This window comes from Miniopterus schreibersii (genome assembly GCF_964146895.1).
Source record: "Miniopterus schreibersii genome assembly, chromosome: 7".
In the NCBI taxonomy this organism is placed as follows: domain Eukaryota; kingdom Metazoa; phylum Chordata; class Mammalia; order Chiroptera; family Miniopteridae; genus Miniopterus; species Miniopterus schreibersii.
Window position 1 is genome coordinate 31,048,061 of NC_138108.1, and position 27,135 is coordinate 31,075,195.

General features: G+C 36.2%; 2 protein-coding genes across 3 annotated transcripts in view; one reads left to right on the forward strand and one right to left on the reverse strand.

The window, feature by feature from the left end:
• The first annotated feature begins 3,160 nt into the window (after positions 1 to 3,160).
• OSGEPL1 (O-sialoglycoprotein endopeptidase like 1) lies at positions 3,161 to 21,395 on the forward strand. 2 transcript variants are annotated; one of them, XM_081142419.1, is made up of 9 exons: positions 3,161 to 3,280; positions 4,515 to 4,755; positions 10,163 to 10,550; positions 11,324 to 11,528; positions 11,605 to 11,753; positions 12,774 to 12,904; positions 13,016 to 13,087; positions 14,497 to 14,601; positions 19,295 to 21,395. In XM_081142419.1, exons 2-8 carry the CDS (start codon positions 4,535 to 4,537, stop codon positions 14,573 to 14,575), a joined length of 1,245 nt encoding a protein of 414 aa, XP_080998545.1. In that variant the 5' UTR covers positions 3,161 to 3,280; positions 4,515 to 4,534; the 3' UTR covers positions 14,576 to 14,601; positions 19,295 to 21,395. The 2 variants fall into 2 exon arrangements, with proteins under 2 accessions (XP_080998545.1, XP_080998546.1); XM_081142420.1 differs by lacking the exons at positions 3,161 to 3,280; positions 19,295 to 21,395 and having other exon boundaries at positions 4,708 to 4,755; positions 10,168 to 10,550; positions 14,497 to 17,637.
• The window catches only part of ANKAR (ankyrin and armadillo repeat containing), a 36,576-nt gene continuing 27,096 nt past the window's right edge, over positions 17,656 to 27,135 (reverse strand). Inside the window, exons 18-23 of the mRNA XM_081142421.1 lie at positions 26,923 to 27,081; positions 26,104 to 26,221; positions 23,352 to 23,461; positions 21,415 to 21,611; positions 19,160 to 19,206; positions 17,656 to 17,926 (exon numbers count right to left, since the gene is read on the reverse strand). Coding sequence (XP_080998547.1) covers positions 17,679 to 17,926; positions 19,160 to 19,206; positions 21,415 to 21,611; positions 23,352 to 23,461; positions 26,104 to 26,221; positions 26,923 to 27,081 — 879 coding nt within the window. The 3' untranslated portion in view covers positions 17,656 to 17,678. The remainder of the gene's footprint in view (positions 17,927 to 19,159; positions 19,207 to 21,414; positions 21,612 to 23,351; positions 23,462 to 26,103; positions 26,222 to 26,922; positions 27,082 to 27,135) is intronic.

Below are 27,135 nucleotides of genomic sequence, written 5' to 3' on the forward strand. Positions count from 1 at the left end.
ATTCTATATAACTCAGCTATTACACTTTTAAACTTACCAGTAATACTGAATAAACATTAGCAGAGCCTTTCCCATTTTCCAGATGATATGGTTTCACATTTCTCCCACCATCCTGGTAATTCTGCCCTAAGTTCATTATTATATAGTACTAGAGCTAACTATAAGAAGTGGTAAGGTGATGCCTCTATAACAGTACCACTTGCCTTGTTTTGAATACTTTTTAAAAAATGCAGCCTACTATCATCTTAGCTATTTCGAAAGCCACGTGTCACTGATTCACTTTATAGTCACTAAAACCTCAAGTCTTCAGCATGTAGTGCTGTTAAATGATGGTTTTCCTTTCATGGTCAGAGTCATAGAAGCAGAGACAATGGTGGTTGCCAGGGACTGGAGGGGGGTGGGGCAGGGGGATTAGTGTTTAATGGATGCAGAATTAGGGAAGATGAAAAAGTTTTGGAGATGGATAGTAGTGATGGTTGCACAGCAATATGAATGTACTTAATACCATCGAACTGTACACCTAAAAATGTTTAAAATCATCTTAGGGTAAATTTGTAAAATAAGCATAATGGCTCAGCAAACAAAAGAAAAAGCAAAATATCTTCCAAAAAGCAAAATATGAAAGCTTCATATCAAAAGATACTTATTAACAAAGAAACTTAGGAGAGAGGCAAATGACTATTTTTAGCACAATCCAACCTATGAAGAAGGTAAGAGAAGTAGGTGACTCAAGTGGGAAGGAGTGCATCAAGCTCAAAATATTAGCCATTAAAAAGCACTGAACTAATTTCTGTTGCTTCCATTCCATATTTACCAAACAATCATCTGATTGTAGTTGGGATCTGGCTTTCATTGTAATTTGGTCAACACAGAGAAGGCAAGGACCAGCCAGCTCAACTACCCTAGCTCCTTCATTGTTGTATTTCTCATAAATTAATACATTAGAATAATGGTTTTTACATAGTTTATTAGAAAATTGAATGTGTGACTAAGTACCCCATAGTCCAGTCACTTCTGATAAACCAGTTTCAAGCCTAGATAAGAATCAGATATTGAAGCCCAGCAATCACACCAATGTCTTGCTAGACTATGGATACATCTGTGGCAAGCTACACCACCCAAGCAACTTTCTCAATGGACACTTTCCATAATGCTGTATTGCAGTTGCCTGTTACTAAACTCGATTTCTTGAAGATAAGGAATGGATATTTTATCTCTACAATGAATAAGGTTCTAGCCCGAAGGGAAGAGCCCAATAAATACGTGATAAAGTCCAATTTAGTAAGACATAATTAGGGAATGAGTATTGTAAGGATTCTTCTGTATATATTTTTCCTCTGAAGTTTACAAATGTAAAATTAGACAATAGCAGAGACAAAATGAGCATATTTAGATTTATTTGGAACTCTCAATTCAAGTGGAAGTTTCAGTGGTTAGGTCATATTTTAGTGAGAATGCCCACGAGTGGCACTCAGACCATATGATTTGATCTGATGAAAGCCTAGACAGGCCCCAGAGAGTGCCCATGCCTTTCCCCCAATTCTCTACTGCAATAAAGAACATGGAAGATGAATACCTTCACTTGACAAATATGCGGGATGGGTATAAGTGCCATTTCTATTAACATGCACTCAATCAAAGGAAGAATAAAATGCCTTCTTATTGTGACCTAAAGTTCTGTTTTACATCATGCAACATTCAGACTCAGCACCAGCCAAGAGTGCCTAGATAAGGGATCTACCAATGATACCAGCACACACAATAAGGATAACTTGACAGCACAGGAGAGCATTGGGACACACCTGCTGAACATAATTCAAATTGCAAGAAAATGCCAGATGTGAAAAGTTTTATGTTATGCTAGATTCCAGTGCATAACAGAAAACAACCTCTGATCTATCATAGCCAATCGGACAGGATTACTAATTTTTTTAACCTTTAGGTCTTAATTTTTCTTTTTTTCCCTTTTGGGTCAACAATGCAGCCTAGGAAAAATGTTATTTTCTGGCAGTTAAGAAAACAGACTCCAGAGCTAGATGCCTGATTTCTAATCCTAGCTGTGCACTTCCTAATTGTATGACCTGCAAATCACTGAATTCTAGTAACCAGTTACCTCATGTATAAAATGAAGACAGTAACTACCTCATGAGATTGTTGGGAGGGTTAAATTAATCTGCAACAGTGCCAGCCACATAGTAGGTGCCACTTTGTTGTTGTTATTGCCACACAAAAGTGAAAACTTGAAAACATAAGTTTCACTTAAAAATCTTTCCACAACATTCTGGTAATTATTGATTTACATATCTACCTACCACTAGGCTATAACTGTGACTTCCCAACTGTGATTTATTCATCTTTTTTTTAACCAAGAACTTTACATTGCAAGGCATAGGTATATGCGCCAGCTCTGCCAACCTTGCATTTATAAGGTTTTTGCCTAGTAAAAACCTTTTTTGCTTAACGCCTAGCAGGGAAGAAGAAAGTCTCTTGGGATAAATCTATTCAAACATTACAGTATTAAGGTCACATACAAAAAAAAAAAGTGGAGGTGCAAGAATATAAGGACATACTATGCTGAAGTTTTTTACATAATGTATTGTGAAAAATGGACATTAAGTGTTTGAAGGTAAGTGAATATCACAATCCCCTTTTATTTTTACCACAAAAACGAACCAGCCCGGCACCTCTTCAAGTGAAGAACTGGGAGTAAGAGTATAGACTGTCCGGCGGGAAACGCTTCCGTCCTCTGGGAACCGTGCAGGTCCTTGAAGGCGCCGCTAGTTTCCACTGTCTCTTAAAATACCAGGTATCTCAGGCCACGCCTTTAGGCTTGGTGATAGCTCCTCGGAAAATGGAGTGACGAACAACCTACCAAATCCTTTTCTCACAGTGGCGTCCGAATTCCAGCCAGAACACACAATTTTTCCCCTTTAATATATAGCATAATATAGAACTTCATGGTGTGTAGTGAGAGAACTCTGTGTTTCGGCCCCGTGCCCTTCCAGAGGAGCCTTATTATCTACGCACCTGGGGGGTAAATGCGTGAGCGCACGCACACCGTCTCGGACAACGACACATTTTACGCGTATACTGACTCTGAGTTCAGAGTGACGCCCCCTAGGGCACTAGCCGCCCGTCCCGACGCCGGGACGCTGGCGCCGCACTGATGACCTCACTTCCGGGCGCCACGGTCGGGCCGCCCAGCGCCTGAGAAGGGGCAGTCCGCCCGTCAATACGAGGGAAAGGAGACGGGTACCAAGTACTGTCGTGCACCAGGAAGGTGGGTGAATTGCTCGCTCCTCCCCACTGTCGCTTTTGCGCCCCTGGAAAAGCGGCTCCAGACCGACTACCTCGCCTTTTTACAGCAGAGCGCTGGCCAGGTCACCTCGCTTCCAGCAAAAGGCGCTGGCCAAGTCCCCTGGGTCCACTTGGGAGCCAGCTTGACCCAAAAGAGAAGTACTTCGCACAAGCCGCCTTGCCTGGATGTAGTGATTGCAAATCGAATTTCTCAGAGCGTGTCTGTCTGCGGTGCACTCCCCGCAGCTGTTCTCTGTGAATAAACAGGTCGATCGTATCCAATCCCTGGATGCCTCCGCCCCGTGGAACAATAAAAGTGCCAGTATTTATTCGCTCTTATCTGCGTGCTGTCCGTTAGTGTGGGAGGGAAAGGGCCTGCTTAGACACCCGGAAAGTTTTAGAACAGGTGATTTGGGAGCGTGAAACTAGACGCTTGGCAGCGTGGGAATCCCAGGGGGTTTTAGTGATGGACTGCTGTTATTTTGGGAAAAATAGGATTTGGGGAGACCCCTATTATGATAAACCTGTGGCAAAAATGTAGATTTAATTCGAAAAATTGAAATTAATGGATAAAATAGGTAAGAGGTTGCAGTCTCTGGTCGAGATGTGGTTCATTTAAGATGAGCTTTATGAGAACACTTGTTTCTGAACTAGATGACTAAATCTTATTTTTTGTGTGTTTTGTGTGCACTCTGTTTTCCAACCAAATGATTAAATTTTATTTTAAAAGATGTTTCCAGGAAGTAAAATGTATTTATTTTTACTGTTCCATTTTGCCTTTATCGTTTTATTTTTTTAAAACCACATTTTGTCTTAATTTTAGTTGTCAAAAAAATAAATAGCACTTTCCAGAGGACTATTCCATGCAACTATTGTATTGTAGTATTAGCTGTTTTATAAAGAATAATGAGTGGTTTGGTAAGAACAGCATGAAAGTAATAGTAATACAAAAAAATTATGTCCAACTTTACTGTTTTTCTCCTTAAAGAGCATTATTTTCATTCATACTGTTTATAGTATATAAATTATGTAATTATGTAACAAGTTACTATAGCCTTTAAACATTTTTTGCTGACTTTTACAAAACTTTCCTATAACTTTATAAAGCTGTATACTGAAAGATAAGCCAAGCTTTCAGAATTTTGCTTAACTGAACGGGCTAGTGGCTCATGCCAATTCCAAATAATAACTAGTTTGTTTCTTTAATTCTTTTCTAGGAATTATCTATAGAGTAAGGATGCTAATATTGAATAAGACAGCAGGAGTTTTTTCTAAACCATCAAAGAGGAGATTTTATGAATATTTAAGAAGTTTTAATTTTCATCCTGGAAAAGTATTTCTTCATAAACTAGTATTGGGAATTGAAACCAGTTGTGATGATACAGCGGCTGCTGTGGTGGATGAAACTGGAAATGTTTTGGGAGAAGCAATACATTCCCAAACTGAAGTTCATTTAAAGTAAGTTGCCTTTATCTTGGTAGTTTCACTTTTTTGCAAAAAGTAAAATGAAATAATTTTTTTGTATTATATATAGAAGTTAAATTTTAGAAGCTAATTTTTTTCTTGTACAAAAGCTTTTAATTGCTGTTATTAGAAAACCTCAAACCTCTCAACCTGGCTTTTAAGGCTCTCCACAATAAGGTTCAAACCTTAGCTCATCCTGTTGCCAAAAAGAAACTAAGCTCATTCCCAACTCCAGTATTTATCCATGATTTCCCCTCAGTAATGTCCTTTCCTCTTTTGTTCACCTGTATGCTTCTTGTTCTCAACTGAAGTCCTAGGAAAGCCTGACTTGACCTCTAACCTGTGTTAATCACCGAAAAGAAAAAATCCTATTCACATTTATATACATAACTCGTGTTGGTACTATAATAATAATAATAATAATAATAATAATAACAAATTATTGTATTAAAGCACCGAATGGTGTAAGGTTTATAAACTCAGATGTTTCCAAAGGACCACCAGCCAGGTTACATTAAATTAGTGGGCTGGATATAAAGTGGAAAATATCTGGAGAAAGTCACTACTCAGCTCTAGCCAATTATTGCCATGCAGGAATATAGACCCTATGTTATTTGATCATCAGAATCTCCAAGAGAAAATGAAAATCAGAATGTTACTGTAATAGCTCCAGATTTTTGAAAATAGTAGCTAATTCAAAATATGTTGAAGTACTGTACAGATCAAAAATGCCTTGAAGACATTGACAATATCTGCATAGTGAAGAAGAGATTGGTATCTTGAGATCACGGGCCTGTATTTGAACCATGAGTTAGACATTTGGTATTGGTGTTGAGCAGGTTCTTTATCTTCTCTGATTGTTTTCACACCCAGAAAGTGGGAAGAATTCCGATTCTTGCCTTATAGGATTGTGGAAAGTGTAACAGAAATAACATAGAATATTGTAATTAGAAATAATATATGTGAAGAGGCAGGATAGGCTTCTCATGGTTATATAATATGTGAAAGGGACTGGTAGGTTTTGAGAAGGGACAGTGAAGTACTAGAAAGTCCTTGCCTTCAAGAAGCTTAACCTAATCTCTAAGACATGATATACAGCTGACCCTTGGACAACAGGAGTTTGAACTGCACAGGTCCACTTATGCATAGATTTTTTTTTCAATAATTATATTGGAAAAATTTTTTGGAGATTTGTGACAATTTGGAAAAAACTTTCAAATGAATAGTGTAGCCTAGAAATATTGAAAAAATAAGGAAAAGGTATGCCATGAATGTGTAAAATATATGTAGATATTAGTCTATTTTATCATTTGTATACTATAAAATATACAGAAATCTATTATAAAAAGGTAAAATTTATCAAAACTTATGCATATACTTGCAGACATACATGGTTCCATTTGCAATGGAGAGAAATACAAACAAACATAAAGATGAAGTATTAAATCATAACTGTAGTACATACTGTACTGTACTGTAATAGTTTCGTAGCCATCTCCTGTTGCTATTGAAGTGAGCTCAAGTGTTGCAAGTATCTGCTTAAAACTCTGTGTGACTCCAGTAACCTCTACATAAGCAGTTCATCTCTCCAGTAAATTGTATATCACAGAAAAAGTGATCTCTTGCAGCTCTTGCCTAGCTTCCGTCATGTTTTGTGCAGTACCATAAACCTTGAATAACACCATGGGACCCATATGAAGTGCCACTAGTGATGCTGGAAGTGCTCCCAAGAAGCAGAGAAAGGTCATGACATTATAGAAAAAGTTGGATTGCTTGATATATATCTAGATATGCCTGCCATTTCAAGGTAAATGAATCCAGTGTAAGGACCATTATAAAAAAAAGGAAATTCCTGAAGCCATTGCTATAGCTACACCAACAGGTGTAAAAATCTTGCACTTCTTATGAAATACCTTTTTATCTCATACTGAAAATGTAGCTTTTATGTGGGTGTAGGATAGCTATAAGAAAGGCATAACTATAGACTCTAATATGATTTGAGAAAAAGCAAAGTCATTATATTACAAATTAAAGCAAAAGGAAGATGAAGAATCTAAAGCTAGAGAATTTAATGCTAGCAATGGATGATTTGATAATTTTAGAAAGAGTTTGGCTTAAAAAATGTCAAGATAACAGGTAAAGCAGCTTCTATTGACCAAGAGTCAGCAGATGAGTTCCCAGATGTTAAGAAAATGATTGAGGAGAAGGGATATCTGCCTGAACACGTTTTTAATGCAGACTAAAGTACCCTATTCTGGGGGGGAAAGGCCACAAAGGACATTCATTAGTAAGGCAGAGAAGGAAGCACCAAGATTTAAGGTGGGAAAGAATAGACTTTACTGTCTTGTGCAAGTGAGTGGGTTTATGATCAGGACTTACCTCATCTATAACACTGCTAACCCCTGAGCCATGAAGAGAAAAGGTAAACACCAGCTGCCAATCTTTTGGTTGTATGACAACAAGAAGGCCTGGACAGTGAGAACCCTTTTTTCTGGATTGGTTCCATCCATGCTTTGTCCCTGAAGTCAGGAAGTATATTGCCAGTAAAGAACTGTCTTTAACTTTCTTTTGGTATTGGACAATGTCCCTGGCCACCCAGAAACCTATGAGTTTAATGCTGAAGGTGTCAAAATGATCTGTTGGTCTGTTTGCCTTCAAACACGTCTCTAATTCAGCCTCTAGAACAGGGGTTCATTAGGACCTTTAACTCTCATTACACACTGTACTCTATGGGAAGGATTGTCAATGGTATGGAAGAGAACCTGGATAGAGAGAACTTTATGAAAGTCGGGAAGGATTACACCATTGCAAATGCCATAGTTCCTTATAGAAAAGGCTGTGAAAGCCATAAAGCCCAAAACAATAACTTCCTGCTGGAGAAAACTGTGTCCAGATGTGCATGAACTCGTAGGATTTATGACAGCCAGTCAAGGAATTCATGAAGGAGTGTGGATATGGCAAAAAGAAAAAAAAAGGTGAGGGGAGAGGGTTTCAAAAATAAAATCTTGGAGAAAGTAAAGAGCTAACAGATACCACACCAGAGGAATTAGCAGACGAAAACTTGATGGAGATGAGTGCTTCCAAGTCAGTGCCAGCTAATGAGGAAGAAGATGTAGAAGAAGCAGTGCCAGGAAACCAACTGACATTAACCTATCTGGCAGAAGGGTTCCAGTGAATCAAGACTGCTTTCAACTTACGACCTGGACTCTTCCATGATATGTGCACTGAAACGAAAGCAAAGTGGAAGAAGGATTGGTACATCTAAAAATGTATAGAAACATTTTTAAAGAAATGAAAAAGGAAGAAGTCAGACAGAAGTGATGTTGTATTTCCGTAGTTACATCAAGTGCGCCTGCCTCTCTTACTTCCCCTTCCACCTTCTCCGCCTCCTCTGCCTCTGCCACCTCTGAGACAGCAAGACCAGCCCACCTTCCTCCTCCTCCCCCTCCGCCTACTCAGTGTGAAGACAGTGAGGATGACCCTCAAGATGATCCACTTCCACTTAACGAATAGTAAATAATCATGCCATAGAGTTAATAAACTTACCTGTTGTGTGTAAGTGCTAGTGCCTTCATGTGAAAATCCAATAACCGTACTTCAAGAATGTATGAGACTTATTTGTGTCATCACCATCATCATCTAGCACATCATGTGCAAGCCTTGTATTGAAGTGGGTAGCCTATCCTTACTTAGACATAAGGTGACTGATATTTAATATAAACTTAATAATGTGTTAATTTTCTTACTGTTTTATAACTTAGCTTTCAAAGAATTACATTACTGTACAGTATGCCCCTCTCTTAGAATTGGAGAAACTGCATATCAGCCAATTATCACAAGCAAGTGTTTTTTTAAATGTAAAAATGTCTCCAATTTTGTATTATGAATATGGCTATAATACTGTATGCCATAAAAATTTTATAACCATTCATTATTATATAGGCTAGGCTACTGTGAAACAATCATATCAATTAACACCAGATGATCATAAAGCAATCATCTTGCTGCTGCTTTGTTATCAATGCATGAATCATTATGCCTGTAAATAAATGTGAATTTTTTTCACATTATCTTTTCATTTTTGATGTTTAGTGTTAGTAATACTTATAAATCTACGTTTTGTATTATATAAGACAATATTGATAAAGGTACTGATAGACACTTCATCTTGTAAACAGACAATATAAACTTATGGTATCAACAAATACAGTATAGTACTGTAAATGCAATTTCTCTTCCTTATGATTTTCTTTTCTCTGGCTTACTTTATTATGAGAATACAGCATATAATACATGTACAAAATATGTGCTAATTAACTGTTTATGTCGTCAGTAAGGCTGCCAGTTAATAGTAGACTATTAGAAGTAAAGTTTTGGGGAAGTCGAAGTTATGTGTAGATTTTCAACTGCATAGGGGTTAACACCCCTGAACCCTGCATTGTTCAAGAGTCAACTGTATTAAATAAATATTCATTGCATGCTCCTACTGAGGATTTTCATTTTTGTGTATAAAACTAGCAGATCTTGAAAATCAAATATTTGAAGGTTTTGTTGTTGTTTTTTGAGATTTGAGGTGCATGTTGCAGATCCTATATTCTGTTGCTCTGCTTCTCTGTCACATGCTGGCAAATTTTTTGCTGGCAACTTTACCTCCTAAGTCTTTACATTTGATGTTTGGAATGATCATCCACTGCCTGTCCTACATGGACCAAAAATCAAAATTACCAACTCTGAGCACAAACTTATTTCAGGATTGCAAGCTGTCGACTGTCCTGCTGTGACTTCAAGTGCAGTGTTTAAAAATATACTCCTTTCCTTCACAAAATTGTCTTCATGTTTCTGTTAGTACTTCTTTTCTCAGTCATTCCAGCAAAATATCTGATTCATCTTTGATGCCTTGGCCTCCCTTCCCCTTATAACGAATTAGTCATTACAGTTTTCCAGGCTCTCTATCCCTTTTGTTCATTCCCACAATCACCCAGTTTATGATGTAATTACCTTACTCTTTTGCAATAACTTTAAAAATCTTTAAAAATTTACCTATCTGCAGAGAGATTAACTTTTCTAAAATTCGATTTTATCCTGTCCTTTCCTTGTTCAAGATTTTTTCCTTAGAATGGGTCTCCAGATGATTTTTGGTGATTTCCTTCATCAACAAACAAATCCATAGGAGTTTGTTGTGCACAATTTTGAACAGAGACATTATACCCTTAGTCACTACATACTGAATTCTTGTAGTGTGCTGCATGGTAAGACACATTCGGAAATACTTGACTTACTAACATTTTTAGCTATGTAATGATTAACTTAAAAACATGCCTTCAGCTATAATATAGAATTTTTCCTCCTCTTTATTTACAATCTTAAAATTATAAAAAACTTTTTTTAAAATTTCTTTCAGAACAGGTGGGATTATTCCTCCAGTAGCTCAACAACTTCACAGAGAAAATATTCAACGAATAGTACAAGAAGCTCTCTTTGTCAGTAAAGTCTGTCCAAGTGAACTCTCAGCAGTTGCAACTACCGTAAAACCAGGACTTGCTTTAAGCTTGGGAGTGGGCTTATCATTTAGCTTACAGCTGGTTGACCAGTTAAAAAAGCCATTTATTCCCATTCATCATATGGAAGCTCATGCACTTACTATTAGGTTGACAAATAAAGTAGAATTTCCTTTTTTAGTTCTTTTGATTTCTGGAGGCCACTGTCTATTGGCATTAGTTAGAGGAGTTTCAGATTTTCTGCTTCTTGGAAAGTCTTTGGACATAGCACCGGGTGACATGCTTGACAAGGTAATTAAGAATTAATTTCTACATTATTTTTTGTTAAGGTGTCAGTTTCAGTTAAATAGTAATAGCTTCACTAGTGCCATTCATCTAAATATTTCTGAATAACATCATATTAGACTGAAAAATACATGTGCAGTAAGACAAAAAGAAAAAGTGGTGCCTAGTTTACAAAAGATTCTTTCTTACATTCCAAATAAAATGGTAAGAGGTTTATATCACATAAAGGCACAAATAGTCTGCAAATGCAGTTACGTTTTAATCAAATAGGATAATATATGTGAAAGTACTTTGTGAAATGTAAAGTACTGTAAAAATGTGAAATATCAGGCTACATAAAGATGATATAAGGATATTAAAGGTGCACAAAGGTCTATGGTTAAATATCACAATTGCCAACACTACCACCAAGCAGATTTCTTCTTCATTTTAGAATCCTTCAAAGTCTAATGCTGCCAACAGCTGAAATGATTGGAAGAAATAGGGCAGGTTCTTATTTTTTTAAGTTCATTATTGAGTATTTATTGTTAACTTCAAGTCTATTTTCCATCCCCTGTAGAAGAGCAAAAGAGGATAGGGAGGCAGTGATTAGCTGCTATTGATCACATTGTCAGAAGGAGCAAGAGAGTCTGTCTTTACTGACCACCAACTATCATCCATATTTATAAAAGTATAGCATGTGTTATTTATCCAGGTTTTTGTGTGTTTTTTATTTCCTTTGCATCTTGGTTTCAAAATGTGCAATTTTATAAAAACTTTTGGCTTTTTTTTTTTGATAGGTAGCAAGAAGACTTTCTCTAATAAAACATCCAGAGTGCTCCACCATGAGTGGTGGGAAGGCTATAGAACATCTGGCTAAACAAGGAAATAAACTGAATTTTGATTTAAAACCTCCCATGCAACGGGCTAAAAATTGTGACTTTTCTTTTTCTGGACTTCAACAAATTATTGATAGGATAATAATGCAAAAGGAAAAAGAGGAAGGTATATTTCTAATTAATAAAGTTGGACAAATAAGTAATCCTGGATTGTGCCTAAAAATACGTGCTCGTTTCTGCAGGTGTTGAGAAGGGGCAAATTCTGTCTTCAGCCGCCGACATTGCTGCTGCAGTGCAGCACACGACAGCGTGCCACATTGCGAAAAGAACACATCGTGCTGTTCTGTTTTGCAAGCAAAGAGGCCTTTTATCTCAGAGCAATGCAGTACTGGTAAGTTGTCTCATCTCATCTTGGAATAGTAGTAACACTTGACTGTATGCTTTCCTTCCAAGAGCTTAATTGACCCTGTGCATAGGATGGAAAGGCCTTTATGCCATATGCTAGCCGTAACAGTATGAAATATGCAGAAAAAGACTAACACTTGTTTCTTGTACAGGTATGGCAGCTTTATGGGACATATGTACAGCCTGTATGGCAAGAAAATCCAATGCTGCATCTTCTCATTGAATTTAAAAGAGGGTTTACAACATGGGTGGGGAACATCCGGCCTGTGGGCCGTATATGGCTTGTGAAATCATTTGGTCTGGCCCTGCCAAGGCAACTGTAGGTGGGACTCAAAATCCAATAAATCTAGGAGCTTTTTTCATAGCTAATTTTTAAGTTGATAATTTTGTATGGTCTGTGAATGATGTTATAAATATCCAAATGGCCCTTGGCAGAGAAAAGGTTCCCCGCCCCTGGTTTTAATAAGAAATGAAATGCAGTGACTGGTGTCATTATTTTTAGAAAAATAGGCTAACTTCCTTAGAATTTATGTTCCTTTGATGAAATCCCTTTAATGTGTTTAAAGCCTTGATAAACTTCTTGTTTAACTATATCTTAAACTTCATTCTTTTGAAAATTATAAAGTGAGACAATATTTAAATGATGGTATATTCACAAACTGGAGTATCAAAGATAATAGTTTTTTAAGAATTTTGTAGTAAAAAGAAAAAAATGCTTATAAGTAAAAACTTCAGAGTCTAAAGTATTGTACTATGATTGTAATTAGAAAAAACTTAGAAGACAATATATAAAAATGATAGAAGTGATTATATGCTGATATTGAAATTCTGGGTGATTTTTTTCCTCCAAATTTTTATTGTACAAATACACCATTTGCCCATTATCCATCTATCAAAATGCAGTATTTTTATTGTATAATGCTGCTCTTTTCCCCAAGTTTAGCTAACAGCTCGGCTCATATCCATATGTGGTATTCATTAATTTTGGTTTTCTCGATGCATTCAGGTTGTGTCTGGAGGAGTTGCAAGTAACTTCTATATCCGAAAAGCTCTGGAAATTGTAGCAAATGCAACACAGTGCACTTTGTTATGTCCTCCCCCCAGACTGTGCACTGACAACGGCGTTATGATTGCATGGTATGTGTGCTTCGCTCATAATTATGTAAATATTAATTGCCATTTCATTATGCTAAATCTTCTTCCTTTAAATCTTGGGCTAATTACTTTATTTTAATGATTCTTATTTAGGAATGGTATTGAAAGACTGCGTGCTGGCTTGGGCATTTTATACGACACAGAAGGCATCCGCTATGAACCAAAGTATGTAGTACTATTCATATCTTTATGCAGGTTGCATTATAAAAGTCAAAGTCTCGATTTTGCTTTTATATATGAGGTTTTCATTGACATTCTGGTTACATTAATTTCTTTCATGAACCTAGGAGGTAGATACCTTATAAGAAATATTTTTGCTACAATTTCAAATTATAAAAAATTTAACAAATCATAGGTTAGAAACAGGTGGTAGGCAAGGGTGATGAATTCCTTCGTTTAGAAACAGAATGGAAACCATGCCCATGGCCTGACTTTTGCAATGTCAAGACCATCTCAGAAAGAGCTAGTATGCTAGGAAACTTAAGGAAAATGTGCAAAAAGCATTCAGGTGGAGACTGGGCTGTGAATATGCTCTTCTACATGCAGCTGAGAAATGGCCAAATGATGGCTGTTTTCTGCACGCCTTATTTTATCTCCCAAATCAAAGTTCCAAAGAATAGCACAGTTTTTCTCTTTGTTATGAAGTTCTGGTCTAAGTTAATTCTGGAATAGCAAAAATAGTAAAGGATATTATGTTTCATAGTCTAACATAATTCTCTTTCCACTTCATTTTATCTGGTGATTTAAAACTTTTCTGCATTGTAGTCCTTACTGCAGCTTACATGAACCAAAGACTCTTATGGCTGATTATAAATGAACAGAGTTTAATTAGTAGTGGTCGATGGCCTGGCCTTTGGTAGAATATGTCATCTGATCCAGTGGTGCCTTCTTTTGACAGCGTGGAGGCAGGAAACGATGGCTTTTTCCAGGTTGGGCAACATAGTGAGAAAGCAGAAATCAGAAGCCAAAATTATTAACTAAGGAAGAACAAAGAAAGAGGGTAGGATCTAAGACCTCTCCTGCCAGTAGCGACAAAGGAAGATAGAAAAGGAACAAGCTAGATTTTGAAACCTCAGAGAAGAATCAATAGAAACCTGGGGAATCTCTAGAGTAGGAATGGGTGCAGGTTTCACGGTAGCCATATGGTAAACTGTTTTCACCTTCTTAGCTTTGTAGAGAATTATAAGACTTTTTTTTGTTATTTTTCTACTTCATTTTAAGTTTGTATTTATTTACAGTATTTGAGATATGTAGAATTGTTTCTTTCAAAACATCTCAATCCCCAAAGTCATCGAGTTATATATATTAAATATGTATAGCTTTTTACATGTCAAATACACCTCAAAATGGTTTTAAAAAGTCTCCAAATTTACATTTCTTATTAATAGAACTGGCCTTTCTTCATCCTTTAGTCTGATTTGAGGTCCTATTGTATTTGTATGTATTCAAGAACTGTCACCATATATAAATTAGATATGTATGTAGTTAGAAATCTAAGCATACAGTCTGCAGAACTAGTGACAGATCTGGAAGCACATATTTGAAATAATGTGATTTGTTTAATTATGATGCAGATGTCCTCTAGGAGTGGATATATCAAAAGAAGTTGGAGAAGCTGCCATAAAAGTACCACGATTAAAAATGAAGATTTGATTTTTGCTTTTCAAAAACCCCTAACGGTAGTATTTCAATACTCAGTTTTGATTTTTTGTATATCAACTGTAGGAGATACATAATATTGTTCATCAAGACTGTCCTTTGTTATTCCTTTTCTTATGTTTGATATTTAACCTGATCATCTGAGAGACTGTAATAATATATTATTGTATTATAAGAGAATAGAAATTTTTTAATCAAAAACCAAAGTAAAACATCTTGAGGGGGATCTACTGATACTGGCAGGTAGAAAAACCTTCAGGAAGGAATAAAGTGAATCAGCTAAATTCTGGCTCCATGTTATACAGGACTAGAAACTAGGAGGTAAGGATAAAAATCAATGAGGAAAAGATTTCTTATTTTAATCCTGCCTTAAAGTGACTTCGCTTTGGAGAAATTCCATTAAGTAATTCTTTTCTTTAGAATTGTGATCATGGAGTATTGCTTATTGATCATCCATTTTATCCTGGAAATAGAAAATATAACTTATATGAAGGAAGATGTAGAAACAGCCAGTATTTATAAAGCTTTGCATTGTTTCATGTTGAGGTATAGGTATGATGGAATCGCTTTACAGATATTCAAAAGAAACAGTTTGTGAATTTACATTTTACATTTAGATTTGTATTCTGTATTAATGTGGATCTGAATTCAAAGAGAAGAAGTATGATCATTTCCTGTGGCTATTACAGTCGGAGTGCATATAAACTATGGAAGAAAGCTGACCAAAATTTCTTCCCACCATCACAAATATTATAAAATAGGGATATCTATAATCTAAGTAGTTAAAATTTCAAAGTATAAATATTGTTCCAGGTGCTACAAGCACACATGTCAAAATTGGATTCATGACATAAGTAAGGGAAACTATAGATGAAGAAAATGAGGAAATTCTGGAAGCACTGCATATCTTTAGGCCTTTCAGTACTTAGCCGTAAGGAAGAAAGGAAGGGGAAGAAGACAGAGAGAGAGATGGGAAGGAGAAGAAAGAGAAGCACCGAGCTCTATATTGGCAAGCATACATGCCAAAGTTAGCTTATAATCAGGTAAGAGGCGAGCAATTTGCTGCAACGTCTGTATCTTGAGGCCTTTCTCATCTTAGACATATTTTTAAAAAATAAAAATAATTTTTACAGCTGGGAGGGGGCTGTAATTTAGGAGAAATACTTTAATATTAGGAGTAGGAGTAGGATGGTCTGGCTAGGCCAAGGTACTCAGGTAATGTCTATGTTATTGAATGCAATAAAACCCTAATCCTCATACCTGAAAATACTTTTTTCTTATTTTAATTTTTGTTTAAAATATCACAGATGTCCCTTTTCTCCCAAATGACCCATTCCACCCCGTCCCATCCCCCTCCCCAGTCCCTCTCCCCATCATTGTCTGTGTCCTTGGGTTGTGCATATATGCATAAAAATCTTTGGTTACTCTCTCTCTCTCCATCCACCCACCCTCCTCCATCCCTCTGACATTCGTCAGTCTGATCTATGCTTCCATGTCATTGAATCTATTCTGTTCATCAGTTTATTAAGTTCTTTAGATTCCACAAATAAGCAAGATCATGTGATGTTTGTCTTTCTCTGCCTGGCTTATTTTACTTAGCATAATTTTCTCCAGGTCCATCCATACTGTCCCAAAGGGTACGAGATTCTTCTTCTTTACAGCTGCGTAGTGTTCCATGGTGTAAATGTCCCACAGCTTTTTTATCCACTCATCTACTGATGGGCACTTGGGCTGTTTCCAGATCTTAGCTATTGTAAACTGTGCTGCTATGAACATAGGGGTATTCTTTCTGATGAGTGCTTCAGGATTCTTAGGATATATTCCTAGAAGTGGGATCACTGGGTCAAAAGGCAGCTCCATTTTTAATTTTTTGAGGAACCTCCATACTGTTTTCTGAAAATACTCTTAAAATATAGTCTGTAGCCCACCTGAAGCTAGTTGCAAAGCTAAAGTTTGTTATCTAAAGGCTTTTTTTTTTAAGTCTACAGAGGCTTAATATTTCCACTGATATGCATTCTATCCTTAATGGTAGTGAATACATGACATAGTTTCTTATCATTTGAATTATTTATCCCTTTTAGTGTAAAATATCCCATTCCCCTCCCACCACAATTCCTATATTTTAGTCCATCCACCAGAAAGTTGTGACTCAAAGCAATATAGTATAGAATTAAATTTGAAGATTAAAGAGTGTCTTATTGTGCAGTGGTTGAGAGCACAGGCTTTGGACTCTGGCACATAGAAAAGTCTAAGTACATGTAGCTGCTGTCATCACCATCATTACTGTTATGTTAAGGCATGTTGGGGAAAATAACTGCTAATTAACGTATGTTCAGTGTAGCTCAGGTAGACCATATGAAGACACTGAGCAAAGCGGACAGAGAAAAAGGGGGGCTTTAAAGGGCACAGTGAAGCCCAGCTTGTTTTTGTATCAAATATATCTGCTGCTGTAAAATAGGAGGAGCAGACATACATCACAACTTCCACCTACTGGAAACAGTACTCTCTGGGCAAAGACGCCATGTGATTCTAAGCCACAAAGAGTATCGCCCTTTCTAGCTGCAAACCAAAGGTACTCAATAAGTATGGAGAGTGGTAAATGCTGGTTGCCACATTTTTAGCCATACTTTTGTACCTGATGGTCACGAGGTCAGATTTTTTTAAATAAAATGCTTTAAAGGTATACACTTCAGGTTTTAGAAGCTCATGCATTTGTAGTATTTATCATTAAATATCTTAAGGTATTAGAGTGAATGTTAACATGTGGGCTACTTTGAATCAGGCCTCTTTAGTCCAGCATACCAGTTAAAAAATATAACACTTGACACATATACTAATTATGCCACTTGTGTCGGTTGCTGTACTTTAATATTTTTAAGTGCAGGCATTCTATTTCAGAAAATTCTACTTATTTTTTGAGACCATAACTCTGGCCTGTTTAATTCCAAAAGACATACTAAGGGAAATCTGTTAAGTATCAATATCAAGAACTCCCATTAAAAAAGATTACTCAATTATGTTATATATATTTTACCACAATTAAAAATAAAAAGTTTAAAAGAGTGCTCAGGAATCCTTTCATACTAAAATGCTTTTATTAGCTTTCTGTAGGTTCCAAATTAGCTTTTTGTACATGTTTTCCAAGTTCACTCAATAACACTATTCTTGGCCTTGATACTTTTATGATATCTGATGAAGTTGCAGATGAAAAGGAAAAAACATTATGAGAAGCAGTGGCCTTTTTTGCTGTTTGGAAGAGTCCCATGAAGTTAGTTACAGGAGGCAATAAAGTCAAAGAATCTCTTGGTTGAATTTTAGGTTTTAATTTTCTTCGGTGCTTTTTCCCTAAAAATTAGAAAGCCACAATTAAATGTCTCTTTCTTAACCCTAAAACCTCTAGGTATAGTCTCAATTGCCATTAGTTCTGTGTACTTCTATTTTCTTTACATCACTAAAACATACTAAGAGAATAGATCAGTAGCTTCCAGACTTTTAGATGTTAGAGTGCAAAAATCTTTGGGGACCAAATATATATGGTAGCCAACTTTGGGGCACTCATAAAAGAATAAATACCAACTATTATAAACATTTGTGAAAGAAAGGCTATTTTAACACCAAAACAAGTGTAAAATAAAAAAAGCATTATCTCAAAATGACAGACTTTCCATTGAATGAAATTAACTTTATCAGAAACTTACTACATTGTTCTTATTTTTTCTTGTTACCACAAACCTGTGAAAACTTCAGACCATTACTGAAATCAATATTATAGTGAAGAAAGAATGAGACTGACTAAAGAAGCTGTACAAAAAACAGATGTTCTTTTACCCACGATGTTCAGAAATATAGCATCCCATACATACATATCTAGCTTCCCTCAAATACTCCCTGAATAAGTGAAGGTTTTTTCTTCTCCTTTTGCTCTCTCTCCCTATTCTCTCCCTTTCCATTTGTGACTGGAGCAAACTGACTTCTGAATGGTTCTATTCTTGCTTTTAACTATAGGACAATATACCACGTAAGAGTGAACTTGGTCCTACACTAAGCACACATGAACAAGCACTAAGCATATATGTGAAATCAATAATTTATTTTTTTTATCACATGTCTAATAGGCATTGATGGGTAATATTATAAGAACTGGACTTTGATCTCATAGGCCTAGGCCGCTCAGCCATCATCCACCAACTCTGTAAGACTGTGCGGAGTACAAGAGGGAAGAGTGGTCTGTGCCTTAAGAAGTCATTAGACAGTTTGTACATGGAACAGAACAATAGCAAGGTCATAACTTAAGTCCTGTTGTTTCAGTAGTGACTTATGACTGTGCATGGCTTGTGATAAAAAGCAATATAAGAGAGGAATTTATGTCAATTAACGTTAGGAGGGAAGGCCTTAAAAGAAATGTTTAACATTGGCTTGTAAATGGAAAGATACTTTAGATATACAGAATTACAAAAGCAAAAGTTTATAGGCAAACTTTTCAGTAGCCTCTACATTTTGAATTTTTATAAATGAAACACAAAATTATAAAGTGTTAGGGCTAGAAGGTACCTCCAAGATAAAAGAAAAATCAGTTACCTTTTTTAAAGACAGGAATTATGGATGGTCCTCCATTTTTCTCCAGACTAAAAGGAAAACATTTTTGTCAAAAATTTGTACACCTACGTACCATGTTCAATGCCTAATGATCTCATTTATACTTGTTACCTACAGGTATTTTATATTCATGTACTCATTTATTCACTTATCACTGAAAACATTTGAAACATTAAATCTGCAAGAAGTAATCAAGGAAACTTCATGGAAGAAAAAACACTTCATCTGGGGTTTGAAGAAAATAGGCCTTCAAATGGATGAGGTGGGGAAGAGTATCCCAGACAGAGGACATAGGCTATGGAAGATTCCAGTTCTATAAATCAGCATGGCATGCTCAGAGGGCAGTAAGTCTGGTGCAGTTGGAATTAAAGGTGTCTGGAGACATTATAGGACATAAGGTTGGAGAATAAAAATCAGGTCATTTTATGTATTAAGAATGAGAAAATTTAAACTATTTTTAAAGTAATGGTGTACCAATGAAGTCTTTCAAGTCAAGGAGTAACAAGGTGTACCTAAGTTAATGTGTGTGTGTGGGGGGGTGGCTTTAAAAGAAGTATTATTTTAATCATCATCCTGTACGTATAACATATAAATACGGTATTGCAAAAAAACCCTGGTAATGAAATGTAAGCCTTGATTAACGTTAATATATTAAAGGTAGCTATCACAAATGTATTCCTGGTTAATTTGATAAGGAACATTTGCTGTTTTCAACCTTAATGAGGCAATTTCATGGCTGTAGGGAAATATAGCTTGTGTTAGTCTCATATTATTTTCATGGAGGGTCAGTTAACATCAGTAAAAGATGTCTCTCTACATACTTCAAAATTTACGCATCCAATATCCCATTCTTTGTGCTGGATGTGGGAATAGAGAAGTGGTATATACTTAAAAAAATGCTATTATGATCCCAACCACAATCAGCTTTCTGTTTCCAGTAGTAGTATCAAGGAATGTTTTGTGGAAGGATATGTGTATTCATCCCAAAGGTTCCAAACTTGTTTTGGTAATCTTCTAATGCATTTCCCATGGTTTCATTTAAACCAAACTCCTCAGGATTGTTATGAAAATTAAAGGGAATCATCCATGTGAATATTCTAAGGAGAGTGCATAGCACTATTTGTTATGAGAATAATTGTTATTTACTCACCAGTTTCACCTCACTGGGTAACCATTCTTATAAGTTTTATAATCCTGAAAGTTGAGTCTTTACAAGTATAGGGGGTGCCATTCACTCACAGTCATGGTAGATTTATATAGTTACTGCAACAGTTTTCCAGCAGATGGCAGTAAAGCACCCTGAGGAAGGGGTACTTTTTTCTAATTCCCAAAAGTTGCCTTACGGGCTAGCTGTGGGAGTGACTGTTAAATAATACTTCCATTATTTATCCTAAATTATTTTCAACCAGTAAATATTACTTTTTAACAATGTCAATTATAGAAATTGCAATTCAGATTTCCCTGGCTTTTTACGTAAAATTAGGTAATAATTTTTAGGTTTTCAGATAATTCAAATTAAAGTGACTCTGATGTACTTATTTTTCTCTATACTTAAAATTGATTTTTAGAACCATGATATTGGATCCTATTCTATTATTGTAAAGTTAATAATACATCTTGAGTAGATCTGTTTCCTATATTTAAATAGTGCTATTTGTAGAAAAGACTTATAATTCAGCTATAGTTACAGAAGGAAATAATGCCCAGTATAAGGAGATTCTCCTTTCTTTTTCAGAAACTTAAGTTCATGATGAAACTTCAACACTGTTGCAAAATCCTCTGAATAAACGCCTGGCAAACTTTGGCATAATTCCGACAGCCGGGTCTAATTTAATTAGCTTTGGATCAAGTCCCAAAGTCCCATTTGATGCCAAGGTCATGGTGGTGTTCCTGGTTGGCTCAGAACTCTGAAATACACCCTAGGTTACCAAAAAAATGGCTTCCTGGATCAGATGTGGAGGCTACTAGGCTCCCAAAAACTTTTCTGAAATGTGAATAATCCTGGCCAGACAGGATCCCCAAGATCTGGTTGTATTCTTGTCTGCACTCACTTCTGTTGCTAACTTGGAATGAAAACAGGCTTTGGCAGTGGACGTTTAGAATGAAGTTTATCCTTTGGTATGAAGGGCATATATTCATATCAAGAATAGTTCCCCTTGTTTGATCTTCCTTAAACTTCTTTAAGAGTTCCTCTATTGATAATTTCACTACTGCAACTTCAAATATAGGCACAGTACCTTAAGGAAGGAAGTCCCACTTTTTGTTGCATTTGAAATTCCTTTAAAAATGCTGGGTTAATACTTGCATCTTTGCTGATATTATTTGTTATACGAAGGAACTGATTAGGCTTATTCCTGCATTCCTTTAATATAATGCGGAAAGCATTTGCATTGTAAGTTAAGTAGCCAAGAGCACAGGAGCAAGCTGTGCGCACCTACATGAAGAAGAAACAGTTCTTTCTTAACCATTAAGCTTTGTTCTTAAAATATCTAACCCAGAACTCTCATGGATATTTCATAGGGAAGTCCCTGGAGCTAATGTATATACCAAATACATCTGTCAACCAATGGCAATCACAGCCATGTTTTTAGAGAGAGATGTTAGCCGCCGTTGATTTCTAGTTGTTCTCAGTCCCGCTGCATTTTGAAACACCAGGATTTTTTTTGTTTGTTTGTTCTTTTGTCTTAAGCCCATTAGCTAAATCAGACTCTTGAGTAGAATCTGAGCATTTATATTGTTTTTAAAGTGCCACAGAAGATTCTAATGTGCAGCCAGGGTAAGAACCAGTAGTTCTAAGTTTGGGCTGAGACAGTGGATCTCAGTCTTGATTGCGCATTGCAATCACCTGGGTAGCTATGAAAATTACTCATGCCTGGGGTCCACCCCCAAAAACTCTGATTTTATTACTTTGGGGTGCAGCCTAGGCATCACGATTTTTTTAAAAAACTGCTCAGGTGATTGTAATAGGAAACCAGGCAAGAGCCTATAGCATAAAAGTAGGTTAAAAATAATACACTCAGGAAAGCAACTAAATTTTCCATTGACAAAAACAAAGAAACAAGAACAAACATCAGGCCACAGGACTCCAGGAAAAGTCCTTTCTTTCCTTGAAATAATTAAGTTGTTCATATGATTAATTCAGATATACTCCTGGGTCGTTCTTAGGAAAATCTTGTAGTGGTAGCATAAGAAATGTCATAGAATAAACATAAACCAGGCCCATGCAGGGTACAGAAGCTTGACATATTCGTGTTTTTTTAAAAATATATCTTTATTGATTTCATAGAGAGGAAGGGAGAAGGAGAGAGAGAGATAGAAACATCAATGATGAGAGAGTCGTTGATTGGCTGCCTCCTGCACACCCCCGATTGGGGACCAAGCCCGCAACCCGGGCATGTGCCCTGACCCGGAATCAAACCCCGATCGCCTGGCTCCTGGGTTGATGCTTAACCACTGAGCCACGCCCGGCCAGGCAACATATTGGTCTTTACATTGGCATCTGACTGCTGTATGTGCCCATGTATCTTCCATGCCTTAAAGAGTGGTTCTCAGCATATGGTCCTTGGAACAGTAGCTTCAGTTTCTGGGAACTTGTTAGAAATGCACATTCTACTACCAGGTGTAATAATAGATTGGAAACTCTTGGAATGGAGCCTAGCAATCTATGATGTAACAGGTTTTTCTGGGTGATTCCAGTGTACCCTAAAGTTGGAGAAGCACTGCCTTAGACCTTGGGGGGAAAGCATAGCGGAACACTCAGAGGCAAACACTGCTGGCAGCCTGGCTGCCTTCACACAGCTTCATCTCTAACCCTGCTCGGCAGATAGGAATACTGTCCAGTGGATTCCACTTTCATTCATTCCAAAGAATCATAGAAAGGACAGTGAGATCACAAAATTTTGTAAGATATTTTATAAATATTTTAATTATAAATTTCTGTATTGTCAATATACTTATTTGTAAATTGAATCTTAAAGTTAAAACAAATTTTCACATTTTGTAGGAACCAGAATTGTGGATGGCAGATACAGTACTAGAGAAATCATCTCATTTTGAGTTAGTAGCATGAACTATTATATAACATAGTTAACCTGTGGAGAAATTAGCCCACAGAAATGAGAGAGGCAAATTATAGTTTCAAAACATTCAATCTTAGAATTACTTTTGTTTTTACCTCTTCTTTTCCTGAGTACAAATGGTAGCAGAGCCGTTGGATTGTTCCTAATGAGGTAAATGCTTCTGGAATACCAGCTCTAGAATGAGCCAGGCTAGCTATTAAATTCCCTGTAAGTTGAACAACAACAACAAAAAGCTTATTATTTCATATAAACTGATGCACTATGCTTGGGGTTATTTGCACATAGTATTAAAAAGGTTTGAGTCACAAGACATCTCTGTTAATGAAGTGCTGAGAAAAAGCATTTATATGTCAAATTTAGAATAAACTTTCCCCAAAATTATGGTTTGGTTTTCTGTCACAAATAATACAAGTTAAATGGGTTTATTGAAGTGAGGGACTATTTGAGAGTCAAAGGTTTTCTTCCCCATGGTTTCAGAGTATGTTTTGTTTTGAGATTTCAGGGCTTTTTTTATGACTATGAATATAATGATTGATGTACCTTAAGAAAATTTAAGATATAGAGGCAAGACTAAATAAAAATAGAAAGGAAACTTAATATGTCCTTTTTGAAGTTCAAATGGCTTTGCGTTAAGAGCTTAATGGTATTTTAAAATCAAGCCCTGTGTTGCTTATTGAATTTAAAATCACTGAAGTTCTTTGGGATTGGGGGGGGGTAGGTGGAGAGGGAGAAATTTACCAAAGAACTTACATACAAATATGCACAACCCAAGGACAGGGACAATGGTGTGGTAACAGACTGGAGAGGGGGGTGGAAGGGGTGGAAGGGGTCAATGGGGAGAAAAAGGGACATCTGTAATATTTTGAACAAAAATTTTTTTTTTTTTAAATGTAAAATATAAAACTTATGAATTGTTAAAAATAAAATAAAATAATAAAATCATTGAAGTTCTTAGCATGAAAAGAAATGTTTTGGGATTGACAATAAGTGATCCAGTAATTGAATGAATGTGTAGCAACCAACTTAAAACTACCTCCTTCAAAATCTTGTGTTAATTAGAGTCTTCTTGTGATAGTCTTTCACAGTATTGTTGCTGTGTTGGTATAAGTGTAACACAACTTTTAAGAGATAAATAAATGTATTTTTACATTTGTGGGTAGATACTTTATTGAGGTATTAACTAGATTTTTGTTCTTTTATTTTTTCCCATCTCCATTATAAGCAAAGAAAACCTTTGTATTTATTGCCTCCAGAAGGGGAGGGCTGGGTTGTGTGGCCTAGAGCAAAAGTTGTCTAAAGATAACCTTTCTTTCAGGCTTCTAATTTCAAAAGCCTGAGTTTATGGAAGGCACTGTGCTATCAGGAATGGAGAGAAGTATCTTTAAACATGGGGGACAAATGGAGGAGGGTGAAGTCTAAGACTAAGAAGACATAGTAGGAACTGGAGCTTTGAGTAGAGAATAGATAAGTGGTACACGTAAGAAACTGGACGCTTGGCAACAGAAATTCCAGTCTCCGCAAAGCTTCTGTGCCTTTGGAGCCACTTCTGGGAATGATGTTGACTTGGACATTGAGCACATCATTTATTTTACAGTATACCTGAGACCTGAAGAGCCTGCTTTGATTGAGATACCTCCGACATGCATGACTCTGGAGATGAGTATAACTCTGATGGTAGAGTACAGAGAAAGCCCAGTAATTTTTGAGATTTAATTCCTATAAGCCTGGGGAAATGAATATTTGAAAGCACACAAGAGTTTATGGCCTGGCTGGCGTGGCTCAGTGGTTGACCTATGATCCAGGCATTGACCTATGATCCAGGAGATCTCGATTCAATTCTCAGTCAGGGCACATGCTCGGTTTTTGGGCTTGATGCCCAGTGTGGGGGTGTGCAGTAGGCAGCTGATCAGTGATTCTTATCATTGATGTTCCTATCTCTCTCTTTCCCTCTCCCTTCTTCTCTCTGAAATCAATAAAGATATATTTAGGGGAACAAAAGAGTTTATGGAGTAAAATTAAACCCAATACAGTTATTTTTCAGAGTCATAGAATTATGACACTGATATGAATGTTATTTAGAGAAAAATATAATTCATAACTTCTTTTAAACATGTTTTTCCCTAGGTAGTTTCCATCAGCAAGTTTTTTGTTTGCTTGAATTTTCCTTCCATGCTAATATACAACATAAAAATATAATTCTATTGCAGCAAGTAGAGTTTACCTTGCTGCCTTCAGTGATCCATTTCAGTTAAAAAGCAAATACCTCATTTATTTTTTGATAGTAGTTACTCCATGTGGCTGTTCTGATACTGTTTTATGTTATGTTGAGAGTGATACAAGAAGTCAGTTAACTACGGATTGATCATCTGGGGAATTAGACCTGGAGTAGATATAGTAACACAATTAGCATTGTGTCAAGAACTCTACTGGGCCATTTTGTCTTGCTCTGTTGCATATCAATGTAGAGAACTTTTAAATGTCAGCAAAACATGTACAGTTGGTCAAAAGGAAACCAGACACAGGTATATCAGTATAAAGTATGAATCTGCCACTATTATAAATTAGTGTGTAAATTTTGTTGTTGGTAGCTCATAGTTGAATTCTCATTTTATATTCTGGAAAAAATTAAAGGTTTGAAAAAGTAGTTAAGAAATAAAAAGCCATGTTCAGAGTTACTCTGTTCCTGTTTGGGATGCAGAATAGACTTACATTGTTCCATGAAGACTCATTCTTCAAACTGTGTGGCAGAGTATCAGGCTTATTATTTTATTATTACTCAGATGACAAAAACATTTTCTTTAAAAAAAAGTTTTCTATAGATACAATTAGATTATAGTTATTTCTTACCTGCCAAGATAATAGTAGTGGACTGAGCTGAGTACAGACTATCGACTAAAATAGTGACGCCTCTTGAAGACAAAGTAATATGGTCCACATCTATAATAACTTTAGCTAATATAATAATCTAAAAACAAAAAAGGCAGCTTAGAATCACTGAACATCTTCTACTCAGCCTCTCTAATTAAGCTTTTGATTGATTGATTGATTGATTGATTGATTGGTTTGGTATGACTGAATAAAAGAGAAGCGAGGGGCAGGAGCAGGAGTTAGAGTACTTGTCCCCTATCCGATTATTTTAGTGACCGTGGTAGGCCACAATATTCTTTCTACAATGTTTGTAATTTTTATATCCTTGAATTATGGGTTCATAGAAAATATTTCTCCTAAAGGTCATAGGATAGGAAAAGGAGCGAGAGAATGACTAAGAAGAGCCCAGATACATGCAGTTGTCACCAGTTGAAGAATCAGCATGGTCAGCTAAAGGTCTGCAGTAGAAAACTTGTGTTGGATACTACCGTGTTTCTCTGCCCATTTCCTTGTAATATGAAGGTGACGAAACTACTACTTCGTGCTTATCAACCCGACCGGGTTTTATAAACATCAGACGATGTATAAGGGCAAAAATTCTGTTTTAACTTGTAAAATTCTACATAAATGAAGAAATCTTCACAGATAATGGTTTTTTTATGATGTGAAAGGGGCTGGTGTGACAAATACTGTGAACTTTACAAACCTGTAAACATCTTTCTGGATCCAAAAATTTTTCTAATTTTCAAGTTTTCACTAAAAAGACATTTATTGAAGTTGAAACCTCCAATTTTATACCTGAAATGCTGCCATTGCCTTCTCAGTTTCAATTGTTGATTCAAGAAAACGTTCAAAAATTGACATGGTTATTATTCCATTTTCCAATATTAAGTATTGTTGAAAGCAATCATTGAAGGCAAAAAGGGTTAATGCATAGCCTGCTCTTAAACAAATATCCTAGAAATAGAAGAAACATGCATTATCTTTAGCTAACTTCATTTATCATCTTAC

Bases quoted from the DNA above. Each gene is read 5' to 3' on its own strand.
- OSGEPL1 (XM_081142419.1), top strand. From the start codon at position 4,535: ATGCTAATATTGAATAAGACAGCAGGAGTTTTTTCTAAACCATCAAAG. The intron at 11,754-12,773 runs GTAAGTTGTCTC...CGATGCATTCAG, and splicing joins CTCAGAGCAATGCAGTACTG to GTTGTGTCTGGAGGAGTTGC. The intron at 12,905-13,015 runs GTATGTGTGCTT...ATTCTTATTTAG, and splicing joins AACGGCGTTATGATTGCATG to GAATGGTATTGAAAGACTGC.